At 37.9% G+C, this 20,355-nt stretch overlaps 5 protein-coding genes across 5 annotated transcripts; 3 read left to right on the top strand and 2 right to left on the bottom strand.

Annotated features, from left to right (window-relative positions):
* Positions 1-1,310: 1,310 nt before the first annotated feature.
* Positions 1,311-3,169, top strand: LOC101304937 (protochlorophyllide reductase, chloroplastic-like). Its single transcript, XM_004291614.1, has 5 exons — positions 1,311-1,461; positions 1,566-1,664; positions 1,766-2,285; positions 2,377-2,735; positions 2,829-3,169. Exons 1-5 carry the CDS (start codon positions 1,408-1,410, stop codon positions 2,982-2,984), a joined length of 1,188 nt encoding a protein of 395 aa, XP_004291662.1. The 5' UTR covers positions 1,311-1,407; the 3' UTR covers positions 2,985-3,169.
* LOC101305237 (lanC-like protein 2-like) lies at positions 3,161-5,697 on the bottom strand. Its single transcript, XM_004291615.1, has 6 exons — positions 5,514-5,697; positions 5,241-5,410; positions 4,654-4,765; positions 4,429-4,545; positions 4,029-4,343; positions 3,161-3,609 (listed from the first exon to the last, which is right to left on the bottom strand). Exons 1-6 carry the CDS (start codon positions 5,670-5,672, stop codon positions 3,271-3,273), a joined length of 1,212 nt encoding a protein of 403 aa, XP_004291663.1. The 5' UTR covers positions 5,673-5,697; the 3' UTR covers positions 3,161-3,270.
* Positions 5,698-6,410: 713 nt separating this feature from the next.
* Positions 6,411-9,093, top strand: LOC101304646 (GTPase Der-like). Its single transcript, XM_004291613.1, has 2 exons — positions 6,411-6,493; positions 6,760-9,093. Exon 2 carries the CDS (start codon positions 7,059-7,061, stop codon positions 8,988-8,990), a length of 1,932 nt encoding a protein of 643 aa, XP_004291661.1. The 5' UTR covers positions 6,411-6,493; positions 6,760-7,058; the 3' UTR covers positions 8,991-9,093.
* Positions 9,094-11,439: 2,346 nt separating this feature from the next.
* Positions 11,440-14,373, top strand: LOC101304354 (ribosome biogenesis protein BRX1 homolog). Its single transcript, XM_004291612.1, has 9 exons — positions 11,440-11,488; positions 11,594-11,807; positions 11,932-12,073; positions 12,247-12,325; positions 12,440-12,564; positions 12,686-12,787; positions 13,515-13,583; positions 13,667-13,765; positions 14,060-14,373. Exons 2-9 carry the CDS (start codon positions 11,608-11,610, stop codon positions 14,189-14,191), a joined length of 948 nt encoding a protein of 315 aa, XP_004291660.1. The 5' UTR covers positions 11,440-11,488; positions 11,594-11,607; the 3' UTR covers positions 14,192-14,373.
* A 295-nt stretch (positions 14,374-14,668) lies between these two features.
* On the bottom strand, positions 14,669-16,257 carry LOC101304064 (stem-specific protein TSJT1-like). The gene is made up of 4 exons (XM_004291611.1): positions 15,937-16,257; positions 15,623-15,863; positions 15,104-15,224; positions 14,669-15,012 (listed from the first exon to the last, which is right to left on the bottom strand). The coding sequence occupies exons 1-4, from the start codon at positions 16,146-16,148 to the stop codon at positions 14,819-14,821; spliced, it is 768 nt and encodes a 255-aa protein (XP_004291659.1). The 5' UTR covers positions 16,149-16,257; the 3' UTR covers positions 14,669-14,818.
* Positions 16,258-20,355: the final 4,098 nt, after the last annotated feature.

Genomic DNA, 20,355 nt, shown 5'->3' with positions numbered 1-20,355 from the left:
AGAAAAGAAACAAAAAAAAATTACACCTTGAATTTAGAAACCGAAGAATTTGCTGTAATCGGGAATTCTAAGTTCTGAGATGGGAAAAGCTTATTAAATTTAGAAATGAAAATTCTTTTGTAGTTGATGTGCAGGACTGGTCTTCATTTTTCTTTCTGTCTAAAGCCCGGGAAACCCTGTGCAATCTCTTAGTGTTTCAGTTTAATCTATGTGCAAATTACATATCCATGAAATCATGAAAAACTAATTAGTATCCTAACAATGAAGTTAGAGCCATAAACCCTCTCTTTTCATGTAAAGCATCTTGTTAAAATCCGGTGCTGACGGTGATTGCCATGTATGCCTGCAACAACCACCCGGAATACTATTGCCATCACTGGCTTTCTCGGCCGTGTAACAAAGTGGTGGATCAGGATTGTAAGTGTCTGTATAGGTGAGACGTAAGGACCTTTGAAATGAAGACTCCAAGAGAACTTTCAGATCGACGGTTAGATTTTTTCAATTAAGAAGAAAAACATTACAAAGAAAACTCTCTGGAGCAACCTCCTCCAAATTGATAATCAACGGTTAGATTACTTGTGTGTTTAGGAAATAATATTTCAACTGAAATTTAGAACATTCATCGAAGATGTTTTTGCTAGCTAGTAATGTCGAAATAAGTTGTATTGTGTGATGAGCCTAGACACAGGATTTTGTTAAGGCTAGTGTTATTAACACACATTTTTGTGTTATTAACACACCCCATCTATAATGAGAACCAATAATAAAACAAATTCAAATGACAAGTTTGTAAATAAAATTGAAATACATAGATAAGAAAATAGACGAGGTGTGTTAATTACACAAAAGAGTGTGTTAATAACACTAGCTTTTTGTTAATACTAATTTGCAAATGTAACGGTAACACTATTCCTTTTTGGTAAATTCCAGACCTGGATATTCTGGGTCACTTCCTGCCCACAATTCGCTGTCATCTACTTCACTTACCCTGTACAGACCCAAAATTAGAGGACTTGCTAGTGTTGCAGGTACACCCCATAACGCAACAGAATGGGGCACCAAATTATCTCCCTTCTTAGGTTCACTCAACCCAGAATAAGATTTCAAAGAAAATATCGAGAGAAATCACAACCTCAAAACCTCATTGGTTGCTTCAGATTGATGTGGCAGACTTCACATGCTACTAATTATCTTATCCTCTCTCCCCCACCACTCCTATCCCAAAAATACAAGTTCACTCACTCTCTACTCTCAAATTGGTAAACTCCCAAAACCATAGTATAAATACAACCTCTGTGTTTCCTTTTCAAGGTACTTGAACTCAGCTTCACTTGATATCTTCTTCACTTGTGAGATAAGAGAACCCAGTTCCAGTGTGGTCAAAGGAGCTTGTTTTGGTTAGTGATAATGGCTCTTCGTGCTGCTTCTGTGGTTTCCTCTGCTTTCTCTGCTCCCAAGGAGGTTTGTCTTCTCAAATTACTCTTCTTTTTTTGGCTGCTTTGTTGTTAACGCCTCAGAAGCTAATGTTGTTTTGGTTTTCATGTTCTGGGAATTGTGTTTTTCAGGGAAAGCCGTGTGCTTCTTTCAAGGATTCAACCCTGTTTGGAGTCTCATTCTCTGAAAATCTCAAGGCTGATTTCAGCTCTGTTGCACTAAGCTGCAAGGTAACTAGAAGATTAAATCTGCTTTCTTTTCTTTGTTTTCATTATTGGTGTGAACTATTCTTAATGAAATTTGTGGGTTGACAATTGGTTTATGGTTACAGAGAGAGTTCAAGCCAGTGAGGGCTCAAACAGCAGCCACAGCATCCCCAGCAATCAACAAGTCCACTTCAGATGGGAAGAAGACTCTGAGAAAAGGCAGTGTAGTGATCACTGGTGCCTCCTCTGGACTTGGTCTAGCCACAGCCAAGGCATTGGCCGAAACCGGGAAATGGCATGTGATTATGGCATGCAGGGATTTCCTTAAGGCTGAAAGAGCTGCCAAGGCAGCTGGGATGCCGAAAGAGAACTACACTATCATGCATCTAGACCTTGCTTCTCTAGACAGCGTTCGGCAATTTGTTGACAACTTCAGAAGATCGGAACGCCCCCTTGATGTTCTGGTCTGCAATGCTGCTGTGTATTTACCGACTGCTAAGGAGCCTACTTACACTGCTGATGGATTTGAACTTAGTGTTGGAACTAACCATCTTGGACATTTCCTTCTTGCGCGGTTGATGCTTGAGGATTTGAACAAATCCGATTACCCTTCAAAGAGACTCATCATTGTTGGCTCAATTACAGGTACTAGTTCAAACTTCTAAACCAAGACACTAGTTCTGCAATGTGTGTTCCTATGATGTGCTAATTGGTGTTTATTTGTATAATGGTTCAGGGAACACAAACACTTTGGCTGGAAATGTACCTCCAAAGGCCAACCTTGGGGATTTGAGGGGACTTGCAGGGGGTGTAAATGGGGTCAACAGCTCGGCCATGATTGATGGTGGAGACTTTGACGGTGCCAAGGCTTACAAGGACAGCAAAGTCTGCAACATGCTCACAATGCAAGAGTTCCACAGGCGCTATCACGAGGAGACTGGGATCACATTCGCTTCCCTTTACCCCGGTTGCATTGCCACAACTGGCTTGTTCAGGGAGCACATTCCCTTGTTCAGGCTCCTGTTCCCTCCATTCCAGAAGTACATCACCAAGGGTTATGTCTCTGAAGAAGAATCCGGAAAGAGACTTGCTCAGGTAGGAACAAGATACGTAAGAGCTTATTTATTGTGCATCTATTTTCAAATTTCTCATTGTTCATGAACTCACTTTGTTTGTTTGCTGATTTAGGTTGTAAGCGACCCAAGCTTGACAAAGTCAGGAGTCTACTGGAGCTGGAACAAGACCTCTGCTTCATTTGAGAACCAACTGTCTGAAGAAGCCAGTGATGCAGACAAGGCTCGCAAGCTGTGGGAAGTCAGTGAGAAGCTTGTCGGTTTGGCTTAAATAAGAAGTCTGATGCTCTTGTCAAGCAACATTTTCTTTGGAGGATGATGTCACCAGAGAATTGATCAGTTCTATTTGTAGAGTGCAGAGTTAGAATGCTCTGCTGTTGTAAGCAGTTTTTCTCGTGTGGTTGACTAGTGTTAGTTAAAAAATCAATAAAATCACTCGCCTCTTTTGCAAAGTGCAGATCAACCTGTCAAATATCTTTATTTATCTACTTCTTGTTCAATATTTACAAGACAGAACAAGGTTCAGGCATGTACTAATTTATTACATGGGAAGTAGTTTAAAGTTCATAACCAGGAAACCGAGCTTCAGATGGGTCAGTCATGTCCAGAAAGAGATGAGCCATTCCTCCAACACCTTCAAATAAGGAATAGGGGCGATCACCTCCATGCATCCTTCCTTCTGATATGAGTCTGGGTGCTCTATCATATAAAAAGCAAGCGAATGCTTTGGCCCTGTACAAATATTCCACCTTACCCGTGAATCGGTAGAGTGAAAGAAACACATAAGTGTTCCCACTGATCCCATGACATAGGCCAACTCGCTTTAGCAGACCCCGCCTCCACACCACTTCCCCTGCATCTATAGCAGCCTGCACAAATTCTTCATCTCCAAAAACCTGAAGAAATCAAATGCATAGACAAATGAGTAAGCTATATGGAAAATACATGTACAGAATATCATAAAGTTCAAGAGGCATCTGAACGCACAGTTAATAAAAGAGTTCCCATAAATGAACTGCACATAATAAATCTATGGAAAAGAAGGTAAAATATTCTCTTATCCACTACAAGAAAGCCATATCTCAGAATTGTCACTATCAGTTGGACCCTTCATTTTCATCTTATGTTGTATTAGTTCAGTTTATAATAGCAGCAACAACAAAATGGCAAGCCTATATGGATCCAAAATTGAGGAGTGACAGTTCAGTACCCCGGGTAAAAATATTTGAAAAACACAACAGGATGAAAATAATAGAACTTGTAGATCTAGTTTTTCACTTCTATTTGCCACAAAATATGCCTTAAGTAAATTTACCTCAGCTGCTTTAACAAGTGTAAGAGCAACTCCAGGAGCACCATGGCACCAGTGCACAAGACGGTCTGATTCACTTCCTTCACTTGAAAGATAGTTACCGCTGGGAAAGCAGTTCTTAATCATGTAACGTAGAGTACCCTTGACATCCTCGACCTCCTCAGGTTTCAGTTGCACAGTCATCAAAACATACATTATTCCGGCAAGACCATGGGCAGCACCCCAGTATTTCTTCCCATGCCATTCGTACATCAACGAGCTCCGTCCCTTCTTGGCCAATTGTCTACCAGACTTTATAATTTCATCCACAACTGATCTCTGACCAGATTAATTGGCAATCATAAGGATAACAATTGAGTCTAAATCAATCTGAAGAAGGTTTTTAAAATAGAAATTGTCTTACTATGCGAGTAGTAGAAACAGTTCCATTTCCGATATTCTTGTTTAAGAATGAACAGGCCCACAGGTACCCAGCTCTCCCATATAATAGCTCATTTGGGAGATCACTATAGAGCTTGATCTGCTCTTAAGACCAAAACCGAGTATTAAATAAGACACACAAGAAAGGCCAACAATCAAGAAGTACAATGTCTTAAGCATATAAGGAACAAGCATTACTATCAACCACCTCTTTAAATTGTGATAAGTAGTGGTCAAGTAGCATTCCATCACCAGCATGCTTTGCCGCCACAGCACCAAAGGCACAAACGCCAGCCCGCCCACATATGAATGAAACATGCCTGTAAGCCCGTGCAACACATTGTGCAGTTAAACTACTCAATCCAATTTTTTGAAGAGAAAAAAAAAGCCTACTCAATCCGAAGGCAAGTGTTTAGACCTGAACTTTTGGTCAGTAAGCAATTAGTGTTAAAATGCAACCAGCAGCATTTGAGTACAGATATGGATCCATAGAAATGACATTGAACTCTGAAAGTAGGTGAATGATCCCGGCATACTTGAGCATACATAATGTTGAAAATGCTCACTAAGAGAAGGTGCTTATCTCGAAGTAAAATCAACAAAGCAAACATTGATCTCAGCATTACATTCAATTGAAGAACTACCATTTAAAACACCAAACTAGAGAAGAAAATCAGAGAGGAGAAGCAGGCTTTCTTATAAATGAAAGAATAGAGTTTCCACCATGATATGTTTATATCACAATTCACAAACAAGCAATTCATAGCTGCATGTAAAGAGAGAAAGAGAGATTACCCAGAATCTCTAGAAGCAATATCACAGGCTTTAACAATGTCACAACACAATTTAAGATCACTGAGGTTCTTGGTGACTTGGTAAGCCTTGAAAGCCAAACAAGCAGTCCCAAGAGCCCCTGTATACAAACTATAATCTCCCACACGCTTCCCCCATGTCTGCATGACCACCTAAATCCCACAACACATAAACCCACATCACTTCAACTCATCTCTAAACAACTCCAAAACCCAAGACCCAAAAAGATCAAGTCATATTTTGGGAGTTTAGTACCGTTTGTTTGAGGTCCAAAGCCGAGCTTTTGAGCATGTCAGAGAGAGTTGCATAAGGAAGAGAGAGTAGCCTTGCTAAAGAGCCCACTTCAGCCTCTTCCGCCGGTGCCTCCTCTTCAACGAAATCCGGCATGTCGTTCTCCAAGTATCGGTCCGCCATTTCTCTTCCTCAACTCACTCTCGCCTCTTTTAAAGCAGCTGCAGCTCTACACGTGGAGCGGTGGAGGCTTTATAACAAAATATATAAAAAGGTTACACGTGTGCAAAATTGATATGTCGGTTCTTTCCGAAGGTTTTTCGCTCCACTGAGTGAAGATTCACAAACTGATTCTTAACGGCGCGTGCAGCCCACGCCCTAACAGAATGTTTGAGAGGAAGCTTGCAGTCCGATCTCTCATTCTCAACCACCACCGTCACCACCCAAAACCCCTTCTCTTTCCCTTTCTGCAAAGCCAATCTCACCACCCATCCTTCGATCTCTCAACCACCTCCGATCCCTTTCTGGATATTCGATGCACGTTTAACTCATCTCTCCTCCTCCTCGTCTTCGACAAGATCATCAATCGCCTTCGGGATTGAGGACGACGGCGAGGCCGAGCAGGCCGGCATCACAAACCATTCCGCCACTCTTGTGTAACCGTACAAGCTTCTACTACCCCTTTCTACCTCTTTTTACTTTTTTATTTTTCTTCCGCAACCTAACGATCACGGAAGATAAGGGGTCCTAACGATCACGGAAGATAAGGGGTTAGTCAAACATAATTTTTGACTGGATATATGTGGCTCTCATGGCGCCACGTCAGCTGGTGATTCTTCACCCTGTGGAGGGAAGAATTTTCAGGTTCTTTCTGCTCTCTTTAGTTTCGTAGGTTTCCAGTTTGGAAACACTGCCGCCATTAGTTGAGGCTAATTCGATTTTGATGTTCTTCACAGAGATATGAAGCAACCCAGATAAGAAAGCTAGCGCCTTTTGATTGAGAGGTAATGAAGTTTGGACCTTGTTATGTATTTGATTTATATCTGAGGAGAGCAGTGTGGAGTTTTCGTTTATGCTTTTTTCTGAACAATTTGTTGCGTTTGCTTATTGATTGGAATTTTCGTTGCTACTTTGAATTGGCTATGTCATTTTGTGATTCTGAGATTGGGTTCGTACCAGGACTATAAAAGTGAACCTAAATGATCAAAGTTCATAATTTTATGATTTGTCTCTGGAATTTGGTGCATTTGTTAAGAGTTCAATTTTACAGGAACTGAAGTGCTGAGAATCCATAGGGTTTTGCTGTGATAACCTTGCACAGTTGCACAGAATCTAGTCGAGTTAACACTCCGCTTCGGTTGTCAGTTATCCGTCACCGGTTTTTTGCAGTCTACAGAAAAATCAAACAAGCACGATAGCTGATATAAGAATTGAGTATTTGATATGTTTTGCCTATGTCAATGAGTGCATTAGAGAGCTCCAGTCTTTACCCTCTTCCGCAGACTTGAGTACTTTTCCTGAACTGCAGCACTTACCAAAGACTCAGGTATACAGACATAACCATTTGGTATGTCTTCTTTGTGGATTCGCTCACTTTCAGCTCAGAAGAGGAAGTTTGGCTATGGTCTTCTTCATAATTCACTTAAGAGTTCCAGTAGCGTCGTCCCCCAGTTCTGCATACGGAGACATGGAGATTTGACTAGCATTCGATCGTTTTTCACCACTTCCTTGTTCTGTCGTATTGGAATACTGTCTTTGAGTTGGATTCATGGCAGGTCAATCTCAGTCTTGCACCCTTGTATCCTTCAGGCTGCAAGGGAATTTTGCACGCTACATGATGTTGAACCTTCTGGTACTGATTCTTGCAACGATGCAAGTGCTTATTTGGAGGGGTCCGATGTTGATTCTGATGGTAATGTGGCAACAACGAAAGCTAGAGTCAGGTATGAAAAGCCTATAGATTTCACCAAAGTAAAAAAGAATCTTCTACCAACTGTAATTCTTGTTGGGCGCCCAAATGTGGGCAAGTCAGCTTTGTTCAATCGTTTGATCTGCAGGCGGGAGGCCCTTGTATACAACACACCAGATGATCACGTTACTCGGGACTTCAGAGATGGCATTGCTAAATTGGGTGATCTACGATTCAGAGTATTGGACTCGGCTGGCTTAGAAACAGCAGCTTCTTCAGGTTCTATTCTTGACAGAACAGCAGGGATGACTGCGAGTATTTTGGCAAGGTCTCAGTTTGCGGTTTTCCTTATAGATGTGAGAGCTGGACTACACCCACTCGATCTGGAGGTTGGAAGGTGGTTGCGTAAGAATGCACCCGGAATCAATATTGTAGTTGCCATGAATAAGTCGGAATCTCTTTTTGATGGTAGTGGGTCACTTGCTGCGGCTGCTGCTGAAGCTTATAAGCTGGGATGGGGTGACCCTATTGCCATTTCAGCTGAAACTGGACTTGGTATGCAAGACCTTTATGGGAGTCTAAAGCCTATGCTTGAGGATTATATGCTGAATGTCTTAAACAATGAGCAAAACACTGATGAGGGCAATTTCAGTGACGACAGCTCCTGTGAGGTTGAGGATAGTAAGCTGCCCTTACAGTTAGCAATTGTAGGGAAACCCAATGTTGGGAAGTCAACCTTGCTGAATACATTGTTACAAGAAGAACGTGTGCTGGTAGGTCCCGAAGCTGGTCTGACAAGAGATTCAATTAGAGCCGAGTTTGAATTTCAAGGAAGAACTATATACCTGGTTGACACTGCAGGCTGGTTGCAGAGAACAAAGATGGAGAAAGGACCATCATCCTTGAGCATCGTGCAGTCAAGAAAGAGTCTCATGAGAGCTCATGTAGTTGCTCTGGTCCTGGATGCCGAAGAGATCTCAAAGGCCAGAAGAAGTTTGAAGCATGATGAAGTAGTTATAGCTAGACAGGCTATTGAAGAAGGGCGTGGTCTAGTGGTGATTGTGAACAAGATGGATCTATTGAAAGAACAAGAAATTTGTGACAAGGTTATGGAAGCTGTACCTCAAGAAATTCAGACAGTTATACCCCAGGTTACTGGAATACCAGTTGTCTTCATATCAGCATTAGAGGGAAGGGGTCAGGCAGCTGTCATGCACCAGGTTATTGATACATATGAAAAATGGTGTACAAGGTTATCCACAGCTCGTCTGAATCGTTGGTTGCGCAAGGTTATGAGCAGGCATTCTTGGAAAGATCAGTCTGCTCAACCCAAAGTTAAGTACTTTACACAAGTGAAAGCACGACCACCCACTTTTGTTGCCTTTGTAAGTGGGAAGAAACAGCTCCCAGATACAGAGGTTAGGTTCTTAAAAAGGTCTTTGAAGGAAGACTTTGATTTGGGTGGAATTCCAATCAGGATCATGCAGAGGAACGTCCCACGGAAGGCTGCTAATGCCAATAACAAGAGCAGCCCACTTACTAATAAAATGCCTGATAGGATCTTCTCTGACAAGAGAACTGTATCCGCTTGAATTACCATTTCTCAGCAAGTTAAACTCGTCAACAACTGAAGCTGTGTAATTGTTTCAAAGAATTTGTGGATTACATTGTACTGATTATTATAGTATTCTAGGTTCAACGGGATTAACAGACGCGGAGAAGTAAAGCAAACCAAAAACTCAATAGGTATTTTTTGCCCCAAATCCAGTGGTCAGCTTTCTTGTCTCTAAAGTTGGTCTGCATGATTATGCACATTAGTCAGATGCTTGCTTTTTATTGTGTGAGTTTTGGGTTTCTATTTAATGTTTACGGACTATGGTAAGTTTCACTAACTTAGTGCTATGGGTCAACATTGTGTCTGATTCATTAGCACATATACCACATCTTTTGACGTTGAATTCTCGTTTTTGTATTTAAGATTTGTTTTCTTGGTTGTAATAGCATGGTATCCAATACGGTTGATTTATTATGTTCCAGGGTTCGAGACAAGATAGGTTTCTTGTTTAAATTACCTTGTTTTCTGTACTGCTGAAGTGCTGATAAGGTATGGTTTTTAGGACAAAAGCACTCACTTTGCTATGTTCTTGTTAATGTTGGTCTGCCTGTGATTTTTGAACAGTAATGTCTCTGGTAAATGATAGACACAACTGTGATTGGGTAAAGTCTTATACTTGTCTCAAAATCTCACTTTACTGGGAAATCTATGATACAAGTATATTAATTAAGCTGTTCAGAAGTTGTTTGGTCTAAAGGTGGTCATATATTTATTTTTTGTTTTTTCTTAATTTTCTGGTTCTTTTTTTTTTTTTTTCATATGTCTCCATATGTTATTTATTAGTTTGTGATGAAAGTTCTCTTCTATTCATTTATTGGTTTTTTGTTTTTTTTTCTTCTTTCATATTTGCATTTTGTTATCTGTCAGAGTGATGTTAGATATTTTGGTTCAGGTGCTTTCTTTTGGGGATGTTGGAGTTCGGAAGTCTTCTCTTGGGTTGGTCTTTGTATTAGGATAGTTCTTGAATTTCAGGTTTGTTCAATTCAGTGTATTATAGAGAACCTGCTACAGCAATACATATATGACAGTTGAAGCAAGAGTACTAAGAATGACTTTTTATCTAGTTTTCACTTTAGTATTTGTTTTTTCTTTATCCTATTGTTGAGGAAGTAGTGAGTAAGGCATCGGATCTTCTTCTTAGGTAGTGCAATTTTCCAAGGTCTGAGGCTTAACATGATGCCTTCCCCACTTGCCAGTTGAATCAAAGTTATATTACAGAATGCATCATCTTATAGACTTATAGGCTTATAGGTAGTACATACTCCATGTATGCACTTTGAGGATTAAGATAATGAAATTTCACTACAATGTGCAGTAAAGGGTTCCTATAGTTAGTCCTTTTTATAGTTAGTCCTAGTTGAAGAGATTTCTCCTGGGCATTTTTGGGTTTCATGTGTTTAATATTTTAGCATCTATACTAAGTAGTTACCAGTCAATGTGGAAATGTTTGAGTTTTGTATATGTCAAATGACCAACTTTATCTGTTTTTGTAGACCTCTCAAATGAGAGCAAACAATTGGGTTCTGCAAAATCTTGCTATTTGTAGACATCAGTCTCTTCACATCTAATATGTATGTATGTCTCATTGTTGGCTGTCTTGGACATAATTCATCATTGCTTACATTCTGTTCGTAGTGGTAGGGCATATCAACTTCTCTATATGCTACTTGACATTGTGACAAGGCAATTCAAATATGGTTATGGTACTTGCAGGCAATAAAACAGAATTGGCTTACGCAAGGATTCAAGGAAAGTGGCAGCACTGGGAGTTTATGATTTTCTGCTTTAATTCATTCTACTTGCCGGTTGAATTTCATATCACTAAAGGTATGGTTGGAGGTATGCGATCAGGAAGTAGGTGGTGTTATTTTTGTGGCAACTGCTTGAAGCTTGGTGCATTTGGTCCATTGACCTGCATTGTGTTTCAACAGAGACAGTTAGGTTTACGATGTGAGAAAGCAAGGTTCTCCATCAATGAACTAACTCTATCATTTATCAATGTTTGGTATGCGGTTGAGCACCCTTGTAAAATTGCATGGATAACATAGTTCGTGTCTTTCATAGTATATTGTTTTTTTCTTCGAAAGATGTAAAAACAAACATGAACTACAAAACAAGACCAAGAGGGACATCCATTCCACTTAAAATTAAAAGGACAATGTTATGAATCTATCGCAACGTTTTCTAAGAGATTCATAACGGAACTCCTTCTAGTCTTCTGCATAGGATATCATAACGATTCCGGTGTTCCATGAACTTTCGCAACATCCCGTGAAAGTGGCATTTTTGTTCATCTTTGAGAACATTGAGAAGACCATTTAAAAGTAGGTAAGTCAAATGACCTAAATAAGGAAAGTGGCCAAATAATGAACGGGCCGGGTCAAAAGAAGAATTGAAACTCATCTATTGTAAACCCTAAACCCTCAGTTATCACTCGCGCCTTCTTCCCACGACAAAGCCCCTACTCTCTCTCAGGTCAGTACTTCGTTCCCCCAAAACCCTAACTAGGTTTTCGATTCCCAAAAATGTTTGCTATATAACTGGTTCTGTGATCAAACTGAGGTCTTTGGTTTCCAACAGAAGCAAAGTGAGTAATGGCGAAGAAGAGAAAGCACAGCGAGACAGAGGCTGCGCCGCAGAAGAAGGAGGTGGTCGCTCCTGAGAGACCCAAACGAACCCTTCTGGGTTGGAAGGACAAGAAGAACGATGATCAAGCCACACCCACTGAGTCCTCACCTGTCTTCAGGAACAAAGAGAAGGTCTTGGTTACTTGTTCCCGCCGGATTAATTACAGGTGAGAATGGCCTCATGTTTTATAGATGTGTTCTTTTGATAAATGATGTATTTAGGCGTTTGAATTGCATATATGTGTATAATTGGTGATGTCTAATTATGTTCTTGTGGTTGAAAATTTGTAGGTATCGACATTTGATGTTGAATGTGGTGGACCTGTTGCCTCATTGTAAGAAGGACAACAAGGTCGAGTCTAAGTCCAGCAAAGGTGCTACCCTTAATGAGCTGGTTGAGCTCAAGAGTTGCTCTTCCTGTCTGTTTTTCGAGGTAAATTGATGTTATTTACTTCTGGGGAACTTGTGAGTGCTTGTTATTCGATACTTGCTCAATGTTAGGTTGACCCTTTAGCTGTTGAACTGATAGGTTGTTGGAATAACAAGATTATTGGTTATGTTGAGTTATCAATGTTTGTATTTTTATTGGGGTTCTCTGAATTACAGTGTAGGAAAGGAAAGGATCTTTATATGTGGATGGCGAAATCTCCCAGTGGACCTTCTGTGAAATTCCTAGTGAATGCTGGTAATATTTCTTTTTTTGCATTGTGTATATATTTTCTGAAAGATTGACTTATCTCAGGTTAGATGCTTTTCTTGGAAATTTTCTGATAAATGAAATTGTTTTGTGCATTTTCAGTGCACACAATGGAGGAGTTGAAGCTTACTGGAAATCATCTAAAAGGGTCGCGTCCTTTATTAACTTTTTCATCCAATTTTGATAAGGATCCTCACTGGAAACTTTTGAAAGAGATGATTACGCAGGTATAACAGTGAACCTTATCTTGATTGTACTGCTTGGTAATGATAATTTTGTATCATGCTTAGGATATTTTTGAGATGTGTCATGGTCGATCTTATACATTCTGTTATTATTGTTTCTTAGATATTTGGCACCCCGAAGGAGCACAGGAAATCTAAGCCCTATCATGATCATGTCTTTGTTTTCTCTATCGTTGATGACCACATATGGTTCCGAAACTATCAGGTAAGGCTTTTGATTGTCGTTTGAATTCTACTGTTACATTCAGTATTGATTTTGAAGGCTTTTGATAGTTGTGTGCCAGTGTTGCTGTCTAGATTTAATGCCTTTTATGTGTGACATCTTTCTACATGTTTGCAACACGAAAATATTGTTATTCTCCACTTTAGATGTTTTATCAATAAGAACTCAATTTGTGAGTATATGAAGAGTGGGTATGAACTATTATCTTTCAGTTCAGAAAGTCATTTATCAAAATTGGTTTCTTCCTGCATTGTTAGCTACGTAACTGTTATCCAGTAGCAATCTGAAATAGTTTGAAATGCTAAGTTACCAATTTAAGAAGAAAGGATTGAATGTAACACTAGGATAATTTAGCAGATAGTGGCACTACAATGTTTTTGTTGGTTGACCAATGAACCCAAAGTTTGACTGGTGATGGCACGTGTATCCTAATGAAATTATGACATGTCTTTAAAATTATACGTGAATGCACCTGGTTTTCAAAAAGGCATGTCAATAATAGATCAGAGTCTGAAAGAGATTATACATGTCAGACATTTATGGTTGCAAACAGTGTGGTAGTGCAGATTTTTGATTAATTTCTGGACTTTGCCTAATACCACATTATGCTTGTGACTATCCTAATGTAGTTATTGTTATCTTTTAACTAAATTGTTGCTCACAATAGCACCACCATTAGCCTTGACCTGTTTGCCATCTTAAATTGCAGATATCGGTTCCTCATAATGAATCAGATAAAATAGCTCGAGGGGGGCTGGATAAAATGACTTTGATCGAGGTTTGTATTGCTACACTTTTCTAAATTATGCTTGTTGTCAGGGTGTCTTTGGTGACAATGTAACTCAGATGCGTTGTATGTAGGTTGGTCCTCGATTTTGTTTGAATCCAATCAAGATATTTGCTGGCAGCTTTGGAGGCCCAACACTATATGAGAATCCATTTTACATTTCACCAAATCAGGTCAAAATATCTTCCCTTCTATAGTTTGAGTCCTGGTTCTGTTATCTAATAGTTCAGTTTTCAAGTATAGGTGATGACTAAGAGCTAATAAGAGATGGTTTGTATCTGCAAATGATTATCAATCTTAAAATTGAGAATCATATTAACTGGTGTGTTACAATTCAGGAAGCCAATATAGCATGAGATCTTATTTTAAGGACATAGTTTCAAGAAAAATTGTTTTTATTGACTTTTTTGTTCGCACTCTATTTCAGTAGTTCACTTCTATTGATGCAATATTTTCTCTGCTTCCAGATTCGATCAATGCAGAAAAAGAAGAAGGCTGGGACTTTTGTTAAGAAAGTCAAAGCAAAGACAAGGAGAAAGATGCATGAGCTTGAAAATCCACTGGAGCAGGATGAGTTTGCTGATCTGTGGAAGGAATGAAATGTTAATCTCCTATTCTTCTATAAGAAAACAGACTTACGATGTACGTCCTGTTGTATGCGTATTGAAATGGCAGATTTTCATTTACTGCCTATGCTGTTTCGAATATTATCTATATCCTTGGATTAAGCTTATATATGCAAGATTGATTTTATTATTTGCTTTTCATTTGCTATACTTTTTAAAATTGCTTTGTCTAGTGAGAATACTAGGATGAATACTGAAATGTTAAATGGGTCCTTCTACTTTGCAAAGATGGATGGGGTTGGGTGTTTGCTTTGCTGCACTCTAGGAGGCATTTGCCATTGGTTTGCGTTCTTTTTTTTGTTTGGGGGTGAATTGGTTGTTTCTCTTGATAGTTTTAAAACAACATATATAAATACTAGATTTGCTGAATTGTTTTGTGCACATTTTAGATGAGTATAAAACCATTACCGAAAAAAAGAAACGAGTATAAAACGCACAACCATGTAACATTCGGATGTTGAAAATCATTTCATTATTTATACTTGTCCAAATGTTACAAACTGAAAATTAAGCAGAACGGACTAAGAGAAAAGTTCAGGCAAGTAATTAGTTCAGGCGGTGTCACAGTGACACGCTGTAGGCACAATGTCACTTGTCGTCTTAGTGTGATGTCCACTCAGCACTCCAGTTTGCTTCGCTGCCGACTCGTGGAATACTGTTGATCCTAGTGAATTTGTCCACGTTGAAGTTAGCTCCACACATGGCACCTTCACTATCAATTCTGGGCATTGCCTTCATCTTATTCATCGGATGCTCAAAGCTCATCAATCCTCCCTCACTATGAAAGAAGCAACCTGCAACAGCAATATGATCACACCCATTAGCCTTTGATATGATTTAATCACTAGCTACACTTGAGCAAAGTTATTAACTTATTTAGGATACCTTTTGGGAACGGAGCATATGATTTAGCACATCCTTCTTTTATGACATGTAATTCATCAGAAATCACCACAGAACCATCAGCTGCAATACCCCAATACAATTGTACTCCCCCATCAGAACCCTGCAGTCAAAAACACAAGATTTTTGAAGCTTGTAATCTCCATATTTGGAACCCAATTTAGTGCTTTGAATGGTTGTGCATTTTGGTGATCACCTAATCTAATATGTTGTTTCTTCATATACTATATTTGTCATGATATGTTGTTCTATTGTAACTAATAGTAAGTTTGGCAAGATCTTAGACCGGCAATCTTAGATATTAGATAACTAATAGATATTATATGGTGAATTTTTCATCCTAAATCCTAGTTTCCAAGATATAAATTTAAGTTGTCGGTAAACATAATATTTCTGTGCTTTGTTCGGTAAACATAAGTTGGGGATAACTTAATTCGGTGCTCTAAAGAACAAGTTGAAATAACTCTAGAATGAAGCAACTGGATGATGCCAGTTTCTTACCAGTGCAGTGAAGACACTGCCAACCTTGCTGTCATAGACAACAAAGGCAAAGCTTCCATCGAGATCCTTAACAACTTGGTCAGCCGGGTACGGACCCCTGTCTCGGAGGGTCCGATAAGCTTCAATCACAAACATGGCCTCATTGGTATTCTTTGTCAGACCATACTGCTTATTCAGCATACACAGATTGTTCAAGCTCCCCAGAAACAGACAGTATATATCATCGAAACCACAGAACAGCCTGAAGTGAAAATCAAATTACTTGAGATCTGGAATATAAATGAAAGCAAGGAAATGATTGAGTTGATGAGTACCTCTGTTTTAGGGAATAGGGTTGGTCTGGTTTGACATAAGCAAGAACGGCAGCATCTCCAAACCCCATTGAGAAGTTGTTGTGAGGATGGTGGGAGAGAAACTCCTCGAGGGTTTCTTCTGGCAGCTTAGGCTTCTTGGAACCATGGTGAGAAGCAGGGCTGTTGAGCTCCTCCGGTGGGTGAGCAAAAGCCTTGTGGAAAATGGCCAACATTTTTTTTGAGAAGAAGATGAACAAAATAGCTAGCAGTTGAAGATATGCTCTGTTTTCTTCTTTGATCTTTTGCTTACTACTTTTCCTTTTTTTGTTTTGCAAGAAATAGTGCAGGGAATGGTGACTGGGGGGTCTCTATCTGTATTTATAAGGTCACATTATTAATATGAAGTGGTTTTATGATGTGGCAATGGGTCACCTGGCCCCTATTATATTGTGGGCGTGGATCTTAGTGTTGATGGATAAGATTCTCGTACTTCGAGGTATGCTTATCCTTTTCCTGTTCTTTGGACTCATTTAGGGGTTAAGAATTCTAGTTAGGGTTCTCCTTAACAATGCAGGATCATCGTCTTTTGTGCAATGATAACAATTTTGCTACATGTAGCAAGTAAGCGTATAATTAGAAATTCATTTCATTGTCTCATTTTGTTTGGAAGGAGTTTCATTTAGCTTGTCTATTTGAGCTTTGAGTATGCTCACTATTTCATTTTAGATCGAAATAATTATTTTCAGTTAATGTATATACATTTATATCTGATTGTTGATAGATAATATTTATGTGTGTGCGTTATTTTTGTTATCTTCTTAATTGATATGCACGAATTCACAAGTGTTTCCCTTATTCCTTTTTAATACGTCGAATGAGAACCTTATCGATAATTTAAAATTCATTGATAAACTTGTGAAACAAGAAATAGAAAAAGCAAGAAATATATGTTATGATCGATATAAAATCTAATTTATTTTTAGTTTTTGAAGTAAATGAAAAATTTGGTGCTCAAAGTAAAGTAATTCCTAAATCGAAGAGGTAATAAAAAAAAACAAAAATGAAAACCAGCAGCTGATTTTGTGTTCAACACTTAGAACCATGTGGTTTAGATTTAAGAGATTTAATACCAGGGGAGGACTATACTACTTGCCTGACGTTATTATCGTAGACTTGTGTCATGCAAATCTGTAAATGGGATAACCTAAAACGGAATTTTTTGGACCATGCCATGCAGTTTAGTAATGTTTTGGACCATGTGCTAAGTCTCTACTTGTAATATTTTGCACAATTTTCTTGCTAATTATGAAGAATAATGTTTTTGTCGATGACATTTTGAAGAATAATGTTTAGTAGTGAATCGTTCCTATATGCATCTTACCCTAATAGATTAAGTTTGCTACATATGGTGGAATCACTCTGATGCAGGAGATGTATAAATAGATGATTCACTAACATCATTCTTTGAAGATAAATCGTTGAACTAGCTTCGAAACATATTCTTGCTAAAGCTAATTAACAGAGTATGGTCATGTATATGAATTTGTAAAAAGGATTTGTAAAATGTACATGAATGCGGCTATTGGGACCTCCAAATTTGCTCAATATACCTCTCATTCTCTCTACACCTCCCTTTTACTTTTCAATATAAGCATTTTCTCACTAGATCTCATTTCAAATTCCAAACACAACCTTAGTTATTTATTGACATATATTTTAATTAATTATTTACTTTACCTCTTATTCACTCAATAGACCTCTCATTCTTTTTTCTTTTTTTTTTACCTTTTCGTTTTTGAACATTCATTATCCCTATCTTTATTTTTTGATTATTTTTTTTATGCAAGAAATGTTTTATCATGAACTATTCTATATATTCTTTTTAACTTTTGTTTTTCCTCTTTTGTATGTGTTATTTTTTCTCTTGTTTTTTTATTTTAAATAATTTGATCTCTATTTTATACCTCATAATAAATTATTTTAATAAATCTATATTTCTATAATCAATAGATATATATATATATATATTGGGTTTTACAAAAATATTTATGCACCTTGCAAGTATATGCGTTCAACATGTATGATAATACAAAATTTTACATCACATGATCAATATTATTATTGAACTGGAAAGTATAGAGAGAATAAATATAATATTTTCTTTTGTATAATTATTGTTCTTAATAGTCATTGTGTATGAGGATATATATGTCATTTAATAATTCATAATAGAGTGAGGTCTAGTGAGCAAATTTATAGATCTCAATAACCGCACTTAATGTACATTTGATTAAATTCACAATGTTGATTGATAAATTTTCAAGGAACTACTAACAAACCATCAGCATCTCTTTCTTCTAGAGTTGATTTATCAGATTGGATATACATAAGTTGATGTTACTAAGATAAATAAGTTGATGTTAAGGAAGAAATTCAAATATATATTCATGGTTTGGTGGGTGGGAGCATTGGACTTATCCAGATATGGTAACAGTGACAGGGATAAGAGTCAGATCACCTGCAACAACGAGAGTAGTTTAGACTTTAGAGTTATGATCTGTGGGCTATCCTCCATCTCTACTCTGTCAAGTCTCTAAGCTATACTACTTAATAAATACTAAAATCTTGATGATTGTGAAAATATCAAACTTTTAAAAAATAAATATTTTAGTAGAAATTTTAAGAAAGTATCATAATCAAAGTTTTGAAAAATTTGATCGCAAAATAGTTATAATTACTACTTGTATTAATATGCTTTAATGTAGAAATCTAACAGAAATGAATCATGACAATGATGGTTAGAGCGTTCCCCTTTATCCTAGGGGACGAGAGTTCGAATCCCAACCCTAACTCTTTATGTTTTATTCAAAATGTTTGGAATGTGGGCCCACTTCGAGACAAGATACCGAAAATTTCGGGAGAATTTTGAAGATTTCGTAAAATATCCCGATATTTGGAATATGTCGCACTATATGTTGCTGGTGCCCCAATTAAGTTTCGACATTTGGAGAAAACAAAAATATCGTCGATATTTTGGCAATAAATTTAATTTTTCAGTCCTTGATACCTAATATACAAGTATATTTTTGACAGAAGATTAACACAACACGATCGACTTGTTAAATTGTACAGTGAAATTTACTAACTTGATATGAAGTTCAATTATGACGTACCTATTATTTAATGTTATAGGTGTTTATAAAGGTCAAACACATGTATCGACCCAAATTTAAATTATTGAATAATTTATTTATAAATATCTAAAAATGAGACGATAAAGATGTGAATACACAACGAGGACGAAACAAAGCAATCCTCGATTTAGTTCAAGACTCTCAGAATAATCATATAAATTGTGATTTACCCTGACATGAAAATCAAATGAAAAGGAGATGCATGACAAATTAAAAGGACCAGACAATGATATCGTTTCAGGTTTGGTGCGATGGATGACCCACAACAACTCATGATCGATGGCCTGCCTGACTAAAATATCTCCAGCTTGAACACTACTTTAAAGTCATTCCTTGCTCGCTTGCGAATTCGCGACGCTCTTCGTTTTATACAGTAGCTAGCAGCTTTTATGTAAAGCTGTAAATTCCTAGCTAGGTACCACATTTAATTATATATTTCTGGAGGGGCTTTTCTTTCTTCACAAGGCACTACAGAAAAATCCAAGAAAATTACTTTGGAGTTTAGGATAAAAACACTTATGGATATTTAATTTCCTTTAGATTTGACACTTGACAAACATTATCCAGGAAAAAATGACACTTCTCCGGAGGAGCCACCACAGATTAAAACAGATGGGCTACAGCCTCTGGTTTTGGACATTCTTCTTCCCTGCCAAACAGTACAAATTGATCGAATACGTACTTGAATCTCAAACGTACGTCGTGCATTACGTCGTACGTACGTATCCTCTTCTGCAAATAATGACTGAAAATTACAAGGTTGCAGAATAGCCAGGCAAGATTCTTGATATATTAAGAACAACAGTTAGCTAGGAACTACTTCTCTTTATTGGTTCTTGCATGAGCCATTTCGTCTTAATCTTCCTAGCTAGTTATTAGAAACTTGAAAGCTTCAATATATAACACATGCATTAGTTATATCAGGTATTTTTTTGGCAAATTAATTGGGTCGGTATTAAATGATTTAATTTGATATAAACACAACCTAAACCTAACGTCTGTTTGCGTTGCTAGACTTAAATCTTATGATCGATGTTGGTTTTTGGTGACGCTTTAGTGTGTTGTTTTACATATCGACAACGCTAATTTAACACACAGATTTAAAAGAAGACTGAACTAATCATGAGAATATAAGCCAGGCCCAAAAACTGCTCTAATAAAAAGTACACTGGGCCATGCCCGAATTCTCTCAGAGGAAATTACGAAGGCCTTGAACTGACCTACTGGGCTTTAGATATCTGGACTC

The sequence above is a fragment of the Fragaria vesca genome, linkage group LG2 (assembly GCF_000184155.1).
Source record: "Fragaria vesca subsp. vesca linkage group LG2, FraVesHawaii_1.0, whole genome shotgun sequence".
Taxonomy (NCBI): Eukaryota; Viridiplantae; Streptophyta; class Magnoliopsida; order Rosales; family Rosaceae; genus Fragaria; species Fragaria vesca.
This window is presented reverse-complemented; position numbering and strand designations above follow the sequence as displayed.

Excerpts from the sequence above, each read along its gene's own strand:
- LOC101304937 (XM_004291614.1), top strand. The coding sequence starts at position 1,408 with ATGGCTCTTCGTGCTGCTTCTGTGGTTTCCTCTGCTTTCTCTGCTCCC. Across the intron at positions 1,462-1,565 it reads CTTTCTCTGCTCCCAAGGAG|GGAAAGCCGTGTGCTTCTTT; the intron begins GTTTGTCTTCTC and ends TGTGTTTTTCAG. Across the intron at positions 1,665-1,765 it reads CTGTTGCACTAAGCTGCAAG|AGAGAGTTCAAGCCAGTGAG; the intron begins GTAACTAGAAGA and ends TTATGGTTACAG.
- LOC101305237 (XM_004291615.1), bottom strand. The coding sequence starts at position 5,672 with ATGGCGGACCGATACTTGGAGAACGACATGCCGGATTTCGTTGAAGAG. Across the intron at positions 4,546-4,653 it reads ACTTATCACAATTTAAAGAG|ATCAAGCTCTATAGTGATCT; the intron begins GTGGTTGATAGT and ends TCTTAAGAGCAG. Across the intron at positions 4,344-4,428 it reads CTGTTTCTACTACTCGCATA|AGATCAGTTGTGGATGAAAT; the intron begins GTAAGACAATTT and ends TAATCTGGTCAG.
- LOC101304646 (XM_004291613.1), top strand. The coding sequence starts at position 7,059 with ATGTCTTCTTTGTGGATTCGCTCACTTTCAGCTCAGAAGAGGAAGTTT.
- LOC101304354 (XM_004291612.1), top strand. The coding sequence starts at position 11,608 with ATGGCGAAGAAGAGAAAGCACAGCGAGACAGAGGCTGCGCCGCAGAAG. Across the intron at positions 12,788-13,514 it reads TATGGTTCCGAAACTATCAG|ATATCGGTTCCTCATAATGA; the intron begins GTAAGGCTTTTG and ends CTTAAATTGCAG. Across the intron at positions 13,766-14,059 it reads TTTACATTTCACCAAATCAG|ATTCGATCAATGCAGAAAAA; the intron begins GTCAAAATATCT and ends CTCTGCTTCCAG.
- LOC101304064 (XM_004291611.1), bottom strand. The coding sequence starts at position 16,148 with ATGTTGGCCATTTTCCACAAGGCTTTTGCTCACCCACCGGAGGAGCTC. Across the intron at positions 15,225-15,622 it reads GCAGTGTCTTCACTGCACTG|GGTTCTGATGGGGGAGTACA; the intron begins GTAAGAAACTGG and ends TTTTGACTGCAG. Across the intron at positions 15,013-15,103 it reads ATATGCTCCGTTCCCAAAAG|GTTGCTTCTTTCATAGTGAG; the intron begins GTATCCTAAATA and ends TTGCTGTTGCAG.